General features: G+C 39.1%; 1 protein-coding gene across 1 annotated transcript in view; it reads left to right on the forward strand.

Moving 5' to 3' along the window:
• The window catches only part of LOC124556476 (leucine-rich repeats and immunoglobulin-like domains protein 3), a 77,086-nt gene extending 70,333 nt beyond the window's left edge, over positions 1 to 6,753 (forward strand). The window contains exon 13 of the mRNA XM_047130431.1: positions 6,069 to 6,753. Within this exon, the coding sequence (XP_046986387.1) occupies positions 6,069 to 6,346 (278 nt within the window). The 3' untranslated portion in view covers positions 6,347 to 6,753. The remainder of the gene's footprint in view (positions 1 to 6,068) is intronic.
• The last annotated feature ends 9,241 nt before the right edge of the window (positions 6,754 to 15,994 follow it).

Genomic DNA, 15,994 nt, shown 5'->3' on the forward strand with positions numbered 1-15,994 from the left:
ATAATAGTTCTTTAATCTCTGACATTTTTTATGTCCTTAATGTTTGATTCTGGCCCAAACTAACTCTGCAGCATTTAATTGCAGTGGTAGGGAAGAATTTGAAGAACAGTTTTCCCTGTTATTAGCCATTTCATCTACAGTGTATTTTTTGTGCACAACGTTGTGTTTCTTTAATGATACCTATTAGTCCTTTCATCTATACACTATCTTCAAAAGTGACATTTTAGGATTTTAGCCATTCTTATGTATCTTGAGTGTTAGAATTCAAATTATGAACTTTTTCTCTATGAGAATGCTATGGTGCGTCATCTAGTACCATAACTGTGTTTTCCTGTAGCGGAGGAAGGACATCTCAAAACCCCGTCTTCAACGTATTGACACACCTCTCCTCATGAAAATCTCCACTCTTCTTGGATTCAAAAATCGACAAACAGCTTTCAACCATACCCGTTTTGCTCCCAATGTGTGTGCTAATCAGTCAGTTTACTTTACCCGATGGACCCTTGTTTCTGGATGGAAACACTTTGTTTTGAGGATTTTATGATGTTATCTACCCAAATGTTACTTTGGGTATGCCCTGTGTTCAACAATGTCTCGTCCAACTAGTAAATGCCTCTTAATAATCTGTAGAGCCTAGTTCTCTGAAAATTGCCCAAATCTGGAGCTTCATTTGTGGCAGCTAGCATTTTGTCAGTCATTGGCAATTCATTAAAAAAAAAAAAAATTACATGTTCTTCCCTTTGTATCTCACTTCTGTCGAAGACATGGAAAGCTTTTGTCGTGATTTTTCGGTTTTGGGAGACTTCAAAGAGTGTGACCAATACTTGTAGATGCAGTTGTTTTCAAAAGAGTATCTGTCATTGGCTGCTCTGGATACAACAGCTCAATTTTACACACATTAAGGACCACATGTTTCTCTGAAGGATGTAATGATTTTTTTTTAAGCTTCTTGGTTTGACTGAAAACTGACATGTTGATCTCGATTGCTGTATCTGTGTGGAGGATGACGTAATGAGTTTACTTTTATGTGCTACTAATTTGGGGGGGGGGGGGGGGGGGGAGGGAGTGGAAACACTGTGTGATGCTATTGAATGGGCACAGAAACAGTGAATGCTGAGTGTAATTACAAACACTGGTACATATGCTAAGAATCAACAACTGGTCTTTGATATGTCTTTTAAGATGAACTTTACAATCAGATTCTAAAATTACTGATGTATAACAACACACACTGACAAGCTTATACCTGCAAAGGACATTGCCACACTGAGCAAGCTCACCATGACTTGTTCACCCCTCAGTGGCAGTACTATGATGATGTGCCTTGATGTGCTTACAGGCCCTCTCGTGTTTCAGTGAATGGGGTATAGTCAGCTTTCAGCTGGTTTTCATTGTGGCATTATTTAATGTAACACATTTGACATGAATTTCTATAGTAAAAAAGAAATTTTATACCACCTGCATATCTGCCAAAGTGTGTGAGCTTAGATTCAAAACTTCTTAAACTAAAAACATAACTTTGGTGAAATAAGAACTAAATAATGTCTAACATAAAGGTACTCTCTCCAAAACTGCACATCTTTGTGCATCTGGATAACATTCAGTACTGTATTGCTCCACCTTGTGCACTGTAACATGCTTGGATTCTCCTCGTCACGCTGTCCAGAAGGCGATAATTAGTTGCTCCTCATATTGTCCTGCTCTTCGGTGGTAGCCCTCCTGAAGTTTGAGGAGGGTTTCTGCAACTTTGCGTGCAAGCCCCAACTTTCCTGATGGATATTCAGTTGGGTTTATGTCAGCAGATATGACAAACTTTTCTATTTGGTTGATTCCTACCTTCTGTTGAATGTGTGTGTGAAGTGGGAGGTGAGCATGGCATGCCTGCATATTATTGTCTTGAAAGACAGACGTGTCTCCAAAATGCTGACTGTAGGCCTGAACAATCAGCTAGATGATCCTGTCTCAATGTGCACAGTCCTCAGATTGGCCTCTATAGCACTGAGAGGCATCTGACGTACCTCCCTGCTGAGACTATGCGGCTGCATACTGCATGCCTAAGATATCCATCGGTAGCTGCTCCCTCTCCACGCTTCTATAATGATCATCGGATGATCTCCAGTCATGTACTTGTAAGTGATGCCATATGTCATTGATTCGGGTTCCATTTCACGTGTTCATTTGCCCACCCTCCTCACGCACCTTTCATCCCTTCCCCCCCTTTTTTAAACCAACCAACCTCACCATGGTGTTGCTTTTTTATTGTTGGTTGAGATGGATGCCTGGAGGTCAAATTGATCATGTGGAGATGGTTGCTTACTGTCCAGGTTGACATAAACCTCCCAGTTGCCTCTAAGAAAATAGTTTGCTGTTCTGTTGCATTTTCCTCAAGATAACTACAACTCGTAATATGTAGGTGACAGCAATCTGGTGGTGGTTTTGAGTGATTGGTCACTAACAGACAAATGTTCAACATTTTGTGTCTCATCACAGTATTAGAATGTTTTAATGATGTTGTTGTGACACTCTGGATTTTGTATACAAGCTTCATTGTCTCATTCATGATTGAAGACACGTTGCACTGAAAATGCAAATTTACGTATACCTCCAGTGCGTGGATGGTTGTACATATTGATGTTGTTTGGTCAAAAGGGTATTGTGAAAGAAGTTTCTGGCTGGGAAAAAATATAAAATCAGATCCCAAGTTATTGAGCAATTACTGTCTCATATTTCATGTTTAAGGTTTCTGAAACCTTTATTTTCATGACTGACTACACCCTTGTCAGAGAACAACTGGGCAAATAAAACCTTTTTGGTAGCATTTGTATTGGCTTGAGTTGTATTTTAATGTATGACGGTGACATTGATAGCAGAAACAGCATTCTTGTTCAGCAATGTGCTCACTTCATTTCATGCTATTCCAATCAGCATTTTTTCCCTGCTCCATTATTCTTCCATTGTCCACTCCATTAGATGTACATTGCTGATGAAGTTGTAGAAATACTGTTACTTTTGAAATAATGCAAAATGTGGCATCATACTTCTTTTCTGGTCACTGTTCTCAAGTGTTCTACAACAGTAATGGTGGAGAATCACAGAGAACATCTCAGTGCAATATTATGGTTTCATAAAGCCCTTTGACTTTTATTTGTTACTTCTAAGGCTTTAAGATCAGGAACAATAAATGCAGTGATTCTGTAATAAACTGTTGATAAATAATTCTCAGTTAATAACAATTTGCTCACCACAAGCAAATTCCCATACCACCAAAAATCATTCGAATCAATCCTTGCCAACTACATTTCGTAACTTCGCTCAGTGTGGATCTGTCTCTCATATACCAATTGTCAATGGAAAGTTGTAACACAAGCAGCCCAGTGGTTAAGATGCTGAACTCACTATCTGGAGACCAGGGGTCAAATATCTATCTGTATTTCTGTCCAGATTCAGGTTTTCTGTGATTTCCTTAAATCACTTCAGGCAAATGCTTCAATGTGTCTTGCTTCATCCTTTTTCAATCTGAATGCAATGATTAATTTTTAATGGGCCATTAAACCCTGGATCTTCCTCCCTTCATAACTTAAGCAAAATGGAAGGATAAAAAAAAACACTAAATACAAATAGAGTACCCTAATCAGAAATTGGTCATTGTACATACTGTATTCAGAATATAGTGTACATTTTGTGGACTACAGTTAGTAGCTGAAATGTTGCTCTCAAGTTTGAGTATGTGATTAAAATTCTTAAAACACTTTGGTAGTTGCTTTTGCACTCTTTGCGGTAGTATATGTAGATCAGAAATTTGCAAAATAGTTTCCTATTGTATTCTCTGACTGTTCTCTTTCCTCTACCTGTATTTTTTCCCTCAGCTGACATGATTTTGTTATTGCCAAAATGGCCCCACGGTTGTGTTTATTTTGCATTCAGGGCATTAAAAACTCCTAATATGCAGCCTTCTGTACAGTGTGTCTCTTCTAAAAGTTATCCTTTAGATATTTGCAATTTCAGTTTTGCAATGTGTAGATGGAGACTGCTCAAACAAATACTGCTTGTCATGTGTATCATGCAACTCACAGTGTCAACAGAAGGCATTAGTTTATTTATCATCACAAACAAAGAGTTTTTAAAGGAGAGTGTTATATGTCTATTCAATAGAGCAGTCCCAAAATAGTTTAGTGCAATATTCATTTTATCAACATGTCATAACAGGGACTGTAAAATACAAAGAATAATCAGTACTCCAGCAGTGATTGAGTAATGCTGCCGCATGGAGGTAGCCATCAACATGGGCCAGGGTGGTACACAAATCACAGTCATGTAGGCTGCCCTGCATGTTGTAAGTGTTGTATCGACATGCCTTGCAGGAGCTACACGTGCGGAGCTTGGGGGTGGGAGTGATGGAGAGTGAGAGAGGGGGTAAGGATGATGTAGACAGTAGAGGGGGAGGAGGAAATAGACAGACAGGGAGGAGAGACAGAGAAAAAAAAGGAGAGAATGCAATGGACAGAGAAAGCAGGTAGGAGGTGATGGTCAGAGATAAAGAGGAGTGGCATGTGCATGCAGCAATAGCACACCTTGTAGGGGCTACACACAAGGATGGGCACTGCTGAGCAGAGAGAAGGGGGATGATAAGAGTGTGTGGAGGAGGATATGGACATAGGGAGGGGCAGAAGAGATGGACAAAGAGAGGGAAAGGAGTAGATAGATAGATAGATAGATAGAGGTGGCAGAATCGGGTGGATAGAAACGGTGGGAGGAGAGATGGACACACACACACACACACACACACACACACACACACACACACACAGTGGAGGAAGTAGGGGGCAATAGATGTGACGAATGCATACACAATTGAAGTTGCAGGAAATAGAGAGAGAGAGAGAGAGAGAGAGAGTGTCCAGCATTTCCTTCTAAACCACTACATTGGTTTCAACCAAATTTGTTGCACATACTACTTGCTGTATGAGAATCAGCACTGTGGGTGTCCTAGCTGTCATAGGAGTAGAGATGCAGCCAAAATGGGGTTTTCTACTCCCTGACATGTAGGCTGCCCTTCATGACAGGCATATTGTGCTGTTAGTGTCTGCATGCCTTGCGGGGGCATATGGGCACAGCTGAGCAGAGGGGGTGGGGTGAGCAGATGGATGGTAGTGGGGAGGAGGAGGAGGAGGAGGAGGAGGAGGAGGACAGAGATAGGGGCAGGAGAGAGAGATGCAGTAGACAAGTGCAAGGTGTAGAGGCAGGGGAAAGTGGAAGAAGGGGGAGAAGATGGACAGAGGAAGGGGTGAGGAATGTATGGCCAGAGAGGGGGTGGAGGAGATGGACAAAGAGAGTGGGGAGTAGGAGATGAACAGATCGAGGTAGGAGGATGAGGTGGACAGACAGCAGGAGCAGGAGGAGGAGGAGGAAGAGGCGAACACCAGGAGGGGGGCAGGGGTCAGAAGAAGATTGCAATATGTGCGTTGCGTGCGTATACGAATGGAGCCATGGGGAAAAGGCTAGTTTTATGTTAAAATTTTGTAACAGTCATAGATTTAACTGCCAAGTAGACCAATTTAATGTGTTTAGTAGCTATGGTGCACAATTAGCTATCATCAGAATTGAGTGACATACACTAAATGAATGTGACAAGTGAGAATACATATTGTTTGATACATAGAAAAGTAGTTCAAAATAAATTTGAGATTTTACCATTGTGTTAATAAATGTAAAGATAGGCACAGCAGCATATTTACCATATGTTGTATTGTTTTAAATTTTGTTGATAGATTTCATGAGTGTTGTTGGCATAGTAACTTAAAATTAAGGCTTGATCCAGTTTTAGTCATGTTTTTTAAAACATAGCAGATGGAGGCAATGACTGAGCTTGACTGGCAAGAAATCATTTTTGTGTGATATTGTTAGCCACTAATTTAATGAATCTTATTTTAACCATATGTGGATACAACTCAATAAAATAAATTTTCAACCAATGATTTCAATCTTATTAGTCATACTATAGTAAGATAATTAATTATTGCTGTAACACTGGACTACTAATTGCTTAAAAATATCTTCTCCATTCCCAGAAGTGAGTGAGCACGAAAGTGTCACGAATTCTCTGCTGCCAAATTGTGCTATACAAGGAATGAGTGGTGCATTGCTGCTGCACAGCTTGTTGCACCGTACTGATCATGACAGGCCACAAGATTCAAAGGAAGTGAGCGCAAATTCCTCACAGAGGTGGTCGGCTCCTTTTGGTAGAGAATCTACTGCTGCCGATGTTCCCCACTCGTGTTCCTATCGTAGCCTACCCCTCGATATACAGACTCATACCGAGGATACTGTGGGAGGTGATAGCCAGTAACAGTAGTGAGTGATTGCTGTACTGTGCATACATAACTGTTTTAACTGTGAGTTATGAATGTTCTTCTCATTTAATGAAAGAATGTGATATATGACAAAATATGTTAATTGCATTTGTTGTGAATGCTGTGTTATTTCTTTAAGAGAGTTGTTTTAAACTCTACTGACTGGTGTTTTGAAATCAGACTATTGTGTAGGCAAAGTTATACGCAGATAAATGTGTAACTGTATGTCCTAATTTCACTGAAATGTAATTTATGTATAAAGTGTACAATGCCAGATAAAATATATTGCTTGTGAAATATTTGTTAAATAAATGCTACAAAAATTAAGTTTGATGTATAGAAATATAAATATTACGTGAGCTGTGTTGTGTGTATTAATTGTTTATTAAATGAAAAGAATGTATTTTGTTACAGTCTTAACTTTGTAACTCCACCTGAAATACTTCACATATTAAGTTTATTTGGTAATTATATTTTTATTGTATTTTGATATGATGAATCATTACTCTTGTGTGCTCTTTTGTGTAAGTGTATTCTTTGTTACACCTAATATTTCTGAACATGTTATACATGAACAAAATTTTTTGTATGTTTTGTTGAACTCAGTGCTTTCAAAACAATTTTGTGCAACATGATTCACTGACTTTTCTGTAATATTGCAGAATTACCCTGTCATAGGTACCTGCTAAAATGTTGTAAGGATATTTACTTTAAGGTTTAAATTAATGATCTGGGGAGTTTTTTTAAGGCTCATCTTGCCAACGTGGCTAATTTTGTTACTTCTTGGACCTTATAGCTTTCCTTTAAATTCTGTGTTATCTAAACCTACATGGATACTCTCCAAATCACACTTAAGTGCCTGGCCAATGGTTCATTGAATCACCATAATAATAATTTTCTATTATTACATTCTCGAAAAGTGCATGCCAGCTCCGATTTCCCTTATTTTATTATGATGATCGTTTCTTCCTACATAGGTTGGCATCAACAAAATATTTTCACATTTGAAGGAGGTGACTGAAATGTGGTGAGAAGGTCACACAGCAATGAGAAAAGCTTTAGTTTTAATTATGTCCACCTGAAATCCTGTATCATGACACTCTCTGCTCTACTCCTCAATAATACAAAACATGCTGCCCTTCTGTGAACTTTCACAATGTATCCAGAATCTGCCAGGAAGTTTCACAATGTACTCTGTTAATTCTATCTGGTAAGGATACCACACCATGCAGCAGTGCTCCAGAAGAGGACAGACAAGCGTAGTACAGCCAGTCTCTCTAACAAATGTGTTGCATTTTCTAAATGTTCTGCCAATAAAATGCAGTCTTCAGTTCACCTTCCTTGTAGCGTTTTCTTGCGTTCTTTCCAGTTTAAGTTGTTTCCAATTTAAGTTGTTTGTAATTTCTAGGTATTTAGTTGAATGAACAGCCTTTATATTTGGTTGATTTACCATATATCCAAAGTTTAACGCATTCCTTTTAGCATTCATGTGAATGACCTCGCATGTCGCATTATTTAGGGTCAGTTGCCAATTTTCGCATCATACAGCTATCTTTTCTAAATATGTTGCAATTTGTTTTGATCTCCTAACGATTTTACTAGACGATAAACAACATCATCATCTGCAAGCAACCTAAGATGGTTGCTCAGATTGTCTCGTAAATCATATATGTAGATAAGGAACAACAGAGAACCTATAATACTACCTTTGTGAACACTGGAAATCACTTCTGTTTGACTCGATGACTTTCCATGCACATGAAATCACCAATCCGGTCACATATCTGAGACGATATTCCATAAGCATGCAATTTGATTACAAGCTGCTTGTTAGTTAGTGTCAAAAGCCTTCTGAAAATCTAGAAATACAGAATCAAATTGAAATCCCCAGTCGATAGCACTGAACACTTCGTGTGAGTAAAGAGCTAGTTGCGTTTCACAAGAATGATGTTTTCTAAATCTGTGTGGACTGTATGTTAATAGACCATTCTCTTAGAGTTAATTCATAATGTTCAAACACAATATATGTTCCAAAATCCTGTGGCATATTGATATTGATGATATGGGCCTGTAATTTAGTGGGTTACTCCTATTGCCTTTCTTGAATATTGATGTGACCTGTGCAGCTTTCCAGTCTTTAGAAATGGATCTTTTGTCAAGCGAGCGGTTGTGTATGATTGTCAAGTATGGAGCTATTGCATCAGCATACACTGAAAGGATCCTAACTGGTATACAATCTGATCTGGGAGACTTGCTTTTGTTAAGTGATTTAAGTTGCTTCACTACTCTGATGAGATCTACTTCTAAGTTACTCATGTTGGCAGCTGTTCTTGAGTCGAGTTCTGTAGTATTTACTTCATCTTCTTTGGTGAAGGTATTTTGAAAGGCTGCTTTAGCAGCATTTTCCCGATAACATTTCCATTGCTATTGCGCAGAGAAGGCATTGATTGTGCATTGCCGGTAGCAAACTTTACTTACGACAAGAATCTCTTTGGATTTTCTGCCAGGTTTCGAGACAAAGTTTCATTGTGAAAACTATTGTAAGCATCTCGCATTGAAGTCTGTGCTAAATTTCAAGCTTCTGTGAAAGATTTCCAATCTTTGGGATTGTACGTAGGTGTAAATTTGGCATGCTTTTTTTCATTGTTTTTGCTACACTGTTCTGACCTGTTTTGTGTATCATGGGGCTGAGCCCCATCATTTGTTAATTTATTTGGTATAAATCTCTCAATTAGTGGCAATACTATTTTTCTGAATTCAAGCCACGTCTGGTCTACACCTACATTGTTAATTCAGAAGTAGTGGATATCATTTCTTAGGAAGGCATTGAGCAAATTTTTATCAGCATTTTTGAGTAGAGATATTTTTCATTTATTTTTGGAGCATTTGGGAATTATGATATTCAGTCTCGCTACAACCCTGTTTCCACCAATCCATTTTGGTGCTTGTTTGTAGCTCAGGATTATTCGTTGCTAAGAGATGAAGTGTGTTTTCACAACCATTTACTATTCGGGTGGATTCGTGAACTTGCTCGAAATAATTTTCAGGGAATGCATTTAGAACAATTTCATTTGTGTGTACCTCCGGATTTTAATACGTATTTTCGCCAACATATCGAGGGTAAATTGAAGTCACCACTATCGGCAATTGTATGAGTCAGATAAATCTGTGAAATTAGACTCAAGTTTTCTCTGAACTTTTCACCAATTACATCATCTGAATTGGAAGATCAATAAAAGAATCCAGTTTATTTTTTTCTGATTTCCAAGAATGGCCTCTACCCACACTAGCTTACAGGAACTATTTACTTCAATTTCGCTACAAGATAAACTACTTCTAACAGCAACAAACATGTTACTGCCAACTGTATTTAGCTTATCCTTTCTGAACACTGTTAGGTCTTTCACAAAAATTTCAGCTGAACTTATCTCCAGCTTTCAGTGCCAATAACAATTTGAGCACCATTGCTTTCTATCAGCACTTGAAGCTCTGGTACATTCCCAACACACCTACAACAATTTACAACTGTTATACCAAAGATTCAGAGATCTACGGCCTTCCTGTGTTCAACTGCCATCCTTTGAGACTAAATCCTTTTCTTCTCTTTCCCCAAGACACTCTAACCTAAAAAACCACCCAGTCCATGCCACACAGCTCCTGCTACTCGTGTAAGTGCCTTCTGTGTGTAGTGGGCTGCTGACCTATTTAGCAGAACCTGAATCCCCACCATCCTATGGCACAAGTCGAAGAATCTGCAGCCTGCATGGTTACAGAGCTGCCTGAGCCTCTGATTCAGACCCTCCACTAGGCTCTGTACCAGAAGTCTGAGATCCACAATCTGTTCTTTTGACTATACTGCAAATGGTGAGCTGTGCTTTCGTCTCACAAGCAAGAGTGGCAAACTTTACTACTTCTGATAGCCGCTCGAAACCAGAGAGAATCTCTTAGATCCAAAGCAACACACATCATTGGTACTTATGTGAGTCCCCGCCTGCAGTTGGCTGCACCTTGTGTTCTTCATGGCATGTGGAAGAACCCATTCCACATCTGGAATGACTCCACCTGGTATGCACATGGAGTGCACACTGGTCTTCCCCCCCTTGACACACATGTCCCTAAGGGGCCCCACATAACATGCCTAACATTAGATTTCCCAACTACCACTAATAACACCCTCTGTGACTGCCCGGATCTTGTAGGCTGAGAAATTTCCTCTGGAATAGGACAAACAGCTGCATCTGACTGAGGGACAGTGTCAGGCACAGACAGTACCTGTAACCTGTTTGCTAGGCCTACCACGGAGGCCTAATATTCCAACCCTGGGAACTCTTTCGCAACCTTCCATGGCCCCTAGGTGACTTCCCACTCAACCACTGGTGAGAGGTTGACTCGTGCACTGTGCTGGACATCCATTGGATTCCCACAACAGTGATGCCCATCCACCGTAGCCTCAAGTGTATAACCAAAGCTGACAACCTGGAGCTGAGAGCGAAGTGTCACCAACTCGGCTTGCATCTGAGCACAGCAATCACTGTCCCTACGCATCCTAAAGACCCTGCAAAACTACACTACACACAGACAGACAAAGGACTAGCGACACACATTGGCAAACTCTACTTTAGGCATTGACAAAAAGTGCAATGTAGAGATTCAAAAACTAAACTACAAAATTGGTTTATTTTCTGACACAGACAAAAATGCTAGAACTGTGTTTATTAAATATTAAATTAACACACAGAAAAAGTAAACTACCAAGACACGCAGATGAAACTCATAATTTGCTTCTGGTTAAAATATCGTGAACTGTCACAAAATCATTACTTCCCTGTTATTGCTCTGTCTTGGCCAGCGGATGCTTACTGACACAGGTGACAGGAAAGGAACATGAGTGGCTCCTATTTTTACAAATGATCATAAGACTGCTTTGCACCAGCATAGGTTAAATGTGAAAAATCATGTAATGGTAAAAAGTAGATGCCAGATTGATTACGATACCGAGAGTTCTGGGTGGGTGTGACTTAACTGTGGAGGAAGCAGCACGCTTACCGCAATGGGTGGTCATCCACCTGCAGTCTTTCATTAATAATTAAAGCATAAGAAAAGAAGGGGAAAAATGCTCTGTTTGTGAAAAATTTGTTGTGTGTCATGGGAGCATTACAAAGATGCACAAGCATCGACATATGGAGACATAAGAAATGCATTCAGCTTCTTATAAGTGTCTCAGTTTAGCCTTTCTGTAATAGAAATTCTTACGAGACGTGTCCTGATAGTAAGAGTTTTTAATTGTTTAAAGATCAAAAAGACAATATTTTCATCAAAATTTACAGATTCGCAGATGTACACCAAGCACTGTTTTTCGACGTAGTCACATTTGCTCTCAATGGACTTTGTGAGCCGGGGGATGAATTTTCTGATAACTTTTATCAAAAAGTCTCCTGCCACCTTTTTGGGACATTGTTTGACAGCACTGTGGACCTCATTGTCTGTAGAAAAACTTCTTCAACAGAAGGCTTCAGAAAGGTGAAGGTTCCTAATCAGGCCTGTGAGTGGGTTGGTTAATAATGTTCCAGTCGAATGAAGCCAAAACTTGCTTTATGGGGTTGGCTGTGTGTCGATGTTCATTGTTGTGCAAAAAGTATGCTCCTTTCATTCAACATTCCCCTTCTTTTGTTCTGTATCACCATCCACAGTTTCTTAGGGTTTCACAGTACCTTGCAACATTGTTTCCCTCCGTTTCACAAATTCAATGAGGAGAATCCCTTTATGGTCCCGAAAGGCAGAGGCCAATAGTTTTTGTGCCGAAATAACCATTTTAAATTTTTTCACTGATAATAAGGAGGAATGTGACCACTACATGATTTCATCTTGAGAGTTTAGTAGGCACCCAAATTTCATTGCCAATCACAGTAAATCAACGAGTTGTTCACTTTCCTATTCAAACCACTGAAGAAAAACCTGTTGATTTTGTGAGCTGTTTTGGTATCTACGTGTACATGGTTTTTGAAAACCAGATATTTCAGCAAGAGAGATTTGGAAATTTATGGAAATATTGTGTTCATCTTGTAAAAAGATCAGTTTATAGTCAGCATGGCCATAAATAGTTATGTGGTACTACTATGTATGTGCATGTGCACATTTTCTGAAGAAGAAAGTAAGTAAGTATTGGTGTCATATTGTTCAAATTCCAGTTTATTGCTTATCCACTGCTCATTGTCTCCTTTGTGATTGTACACATCTATAAATTATATTTACAACATATAATAGTGTGGGCTGTATCAGATATGGCCTATTTAATATATTTAATTTTCATATATGATTACGCACTGCTCATTATGTCAGAAGAGCTTCTTGGTGTTTATTTCCTCATCCACATCTACACCCAAAAATTTGCAGAATTTTTCCTCTCTGATAAGTTACTGATCGTTTACTGACTAAATCTGCCCTTTGTGCAATTTGAGCACCACAGCACTTGACAGTTATATGACCTTTTCTTTCTCTGACTTCTGAACAGACTTACACTGTCCATTGTAGGGAAGTGTACAGTTCGACAAGGACTCCTTACCATGTTGCAGCGTAGTAGTTTTTAAGTATACAAATCATTGCCAGAGTTGAAAGAAACACTAAATAACTGAAAACATCCTAGACTTAATATACGTCGGAACCTTTGGATGTGTAGTCAGATACTTAGCCACTGAGGCACAGCAGTACTACACAGTTTTTTTTTAAATTATAGGTAGTTGTATAACTAAGTTTTGAACCTAAGAAAATTACTTCTCACTTTCAAAACCTTTCCTGTCTCCATTACCTGAATTACTTTCACCTTGTGCAATATTTATTAAGTGAGGATGCACAGTGGTAACACACAGGATTCATGTACAAGAGGATGGCTATTCGGATTCCTGTCCAGCCATCCAGATTTAGGTTTCTTATGGTTTCCATATATCACTTAAGTCAAACACTGAAAAGACACTGCTGATATCCTTCCACGGTCTTTTTCAGTCCGAGCTTTCGCTCCATCTCTTACCTTGTATTATAGGGATGTTACACCCTAATTTTCCTTCCTTCCATTCATTTTGTGCAGTCTTTCAGATATACATTTTGGAGCAATTGTTTTCTGCACCATTAATTTCGCACAACTCAGCTTTTCTTGCAAAATATTATAATTTACCTCTAAAGTCTTGGATATGTCAAAATATGAGTTGAAACTATTTTGTTCTGTAATCCTCAGAGTGAGCAGCAGTTCTGTATTCAGACTTATTCATTAACTATATTATTTATTGCCTCACTTGTTTGGACAACTGCTCATAATAGCAGTTTAAGCAGTAACTTTCTTCTCTGAGATCTAAGTGAACTATTTTGCGTGTGTTCAGCACTACTGCCTGCTACTGTAGGGTCTTCAGACTGCTTGGAGGTAACATCAGTGATGATGTGCACAAATTTCATTTTCCACATGGCTTTTATTTCATCTGCCAGATCCCAATAGCTGGGCATCATCTCACTGGTTTGCAGACTGTGTGTATTGAGTGCAGCAATATTTGATGACAAATATGATTCACTCAGATCTGTTGACCTTTATCATGTTAGGTTGAATGCATTGTTTCTTTTATCAGTTTTTATGCATTAATTACAGGAAATTTTGAATTTTGGTTTTCTTTTTATAACAGTGAGAGGATTGTATTTGGTAAATTGAGGCACAATTGCCAGCCAACGCTTACCGTCAAGAGGTTTAATTATTAGTACTGCCAATATACACACATGAAGGTAAAAGTAACACCGCCGTCCTAGCTATTAGTTTCTTCATGGGGGGAGCAGAGAGTGATATATTGAAAGTTAAACAGGAAGGGAACATCTCTGTGATCCCTGGATAAGAGAGAACCATCTGTAGTGAGGACCCGAGGGTATTTGTATTATGACTGTTACCAACTTAAAAATTTTAGTAAATATCAGCATTAAACAAGGAATTATTTTCAGACATGTCTTTATTGTAAAGAAGTTAAACATGGCACATTTTAATCTCTCTGAAGAAATGTTCAAAACTGGATTGTGTTACATATTCTTGTTATTACGTGTTGCGTGAGAACAGTTCCTGTAGTCCATTGTCTGTGAAAGCTATATGAGCTTTTACTTTGTTAGTGAACCGATAACTTCTTGGATTTCACAAGAAGTGCACATGGGGGTTTTTTAGGTTAGAGAATTCCCTCCCTAGGCCCGACAAGACGCCTCCTGAGATGCGACAAGGTAGGAGTAGGCAAAATGCAACAGGGAATAACAATATTAATGTGCTAATAGTAAACTGCAGGAGCGTCTATAGAAAGATCCCAGAACTGCTCTCATTAATAAACGGTCACAACGCCCATATAGTACTAGGGACAGAAAGTTGGCTAAAACCAGACGTAAACAGTAATGAAATCCTAAACTCAGATTGGAATGTATACCGCAGAGACAGGCTGGACAGTGAAGGGGGAGGCGTGTTTATAGCGATAAGAAGTGCAATAGTATCGAAGGAAATTGACGGAGATCCGAAATGTGAAATGATTTGGGTGAAGGTCACGGTTAAAGCAGGCCCAGACATGGTAATAGGATGTCTCTATAGGCAGCTGTTGTGGCTGAGCACCTGAAGGATAATTTGGAAAATATTTCGAGTAGATTTCCCCACCATGTTATAGTTCTGGGTGGAGATTTTAATTTGCCGGATATAGACTGGGAGACTCAAACGTTCATAATGGGTGGCAGGGACAAAGATTCCAGTGAAATTTTTTTAAGTGCTTTATCTGAAAACTACCATGAGCAGTTAAACAGAGAACCGATTCGTGGCGATAACATATTAGACCTTCTGGTGACAAACAGACCTGAACTATTTGAAACAGTTAACGCAGAACAGGGAATCAGCGATCATAAAGCGGTTACGGCATCGATGATTTCAGCCGTAAATAGAAATATTAAAAAGGTAGGAAGATTTTTCTGTTTAGCAAAAGTGACAAAAAGCAGATTACAGAGTACCTGACGGCTCAACACAAAAGTTTTGTCTCGAGTACAGATAGTGTTGAGGATCAGTGGACAAAGTTCAAAACCATAGTACAATATGCGTTAATTGTGTATGTGCCAAGCAAGATCTTAAGAGATGGAAAAGAGCCACCGTGGTACAACAACCGAGTTAGAAAACAGCTGCGAAAGCAAAGGGAACTTCACAGCAAACATAAACATAGCCAAAGCCTTGCAGACAAACAAAAATTACGCGAAGCGAAATGTAGTGTGAGGAGGGCTATGCGAGAGGCGTTCAATGAATTCGAAAGTAAAGTTCTATGTACTGACTTGGCAGAAAATCCTAAGAAATTTTGGTCTTATGTCAAAGCGGTAGGTGGATCAAAACAAAATGTCCAAACACACTGTAATAAAAATGGTACTGAAACAGAGGATGACAGACTAAAGGCCGAAATACTAAATTTCTTTTTCCAAAGCTGTTTCACAGAGGAAGGCTGCACTGTAGTTTCTTCTGTAGATTGTCGCACAGATGACAAAATGGTAGATATCGAAATAGACGACAGAGGGATAGAGAAACAATTAAAATCGCTCAAAAGAGGAAAGGCCGCTGGACCTGATGGGATACCAGTTCGATTTTACACAGAGTACGCGAAGGAACTTGC

This window comes from Schistocerca americana, chromosome X (genome assembly GCF_021461395.2).
Source record: "Schistocerca americana isolate TAMUIC-IGC-003095 chromosome X, iqSchAmer2.1, whole genome shotgun sequence".
In the NCBI taxonomy this organism is placed as follows: domain Eukaryota; kingdom Metazoa; phylum Arthropoda; class Insecta; order Orthoptera; family Acrididae; genus Schistocerca; species Schistocerca americana.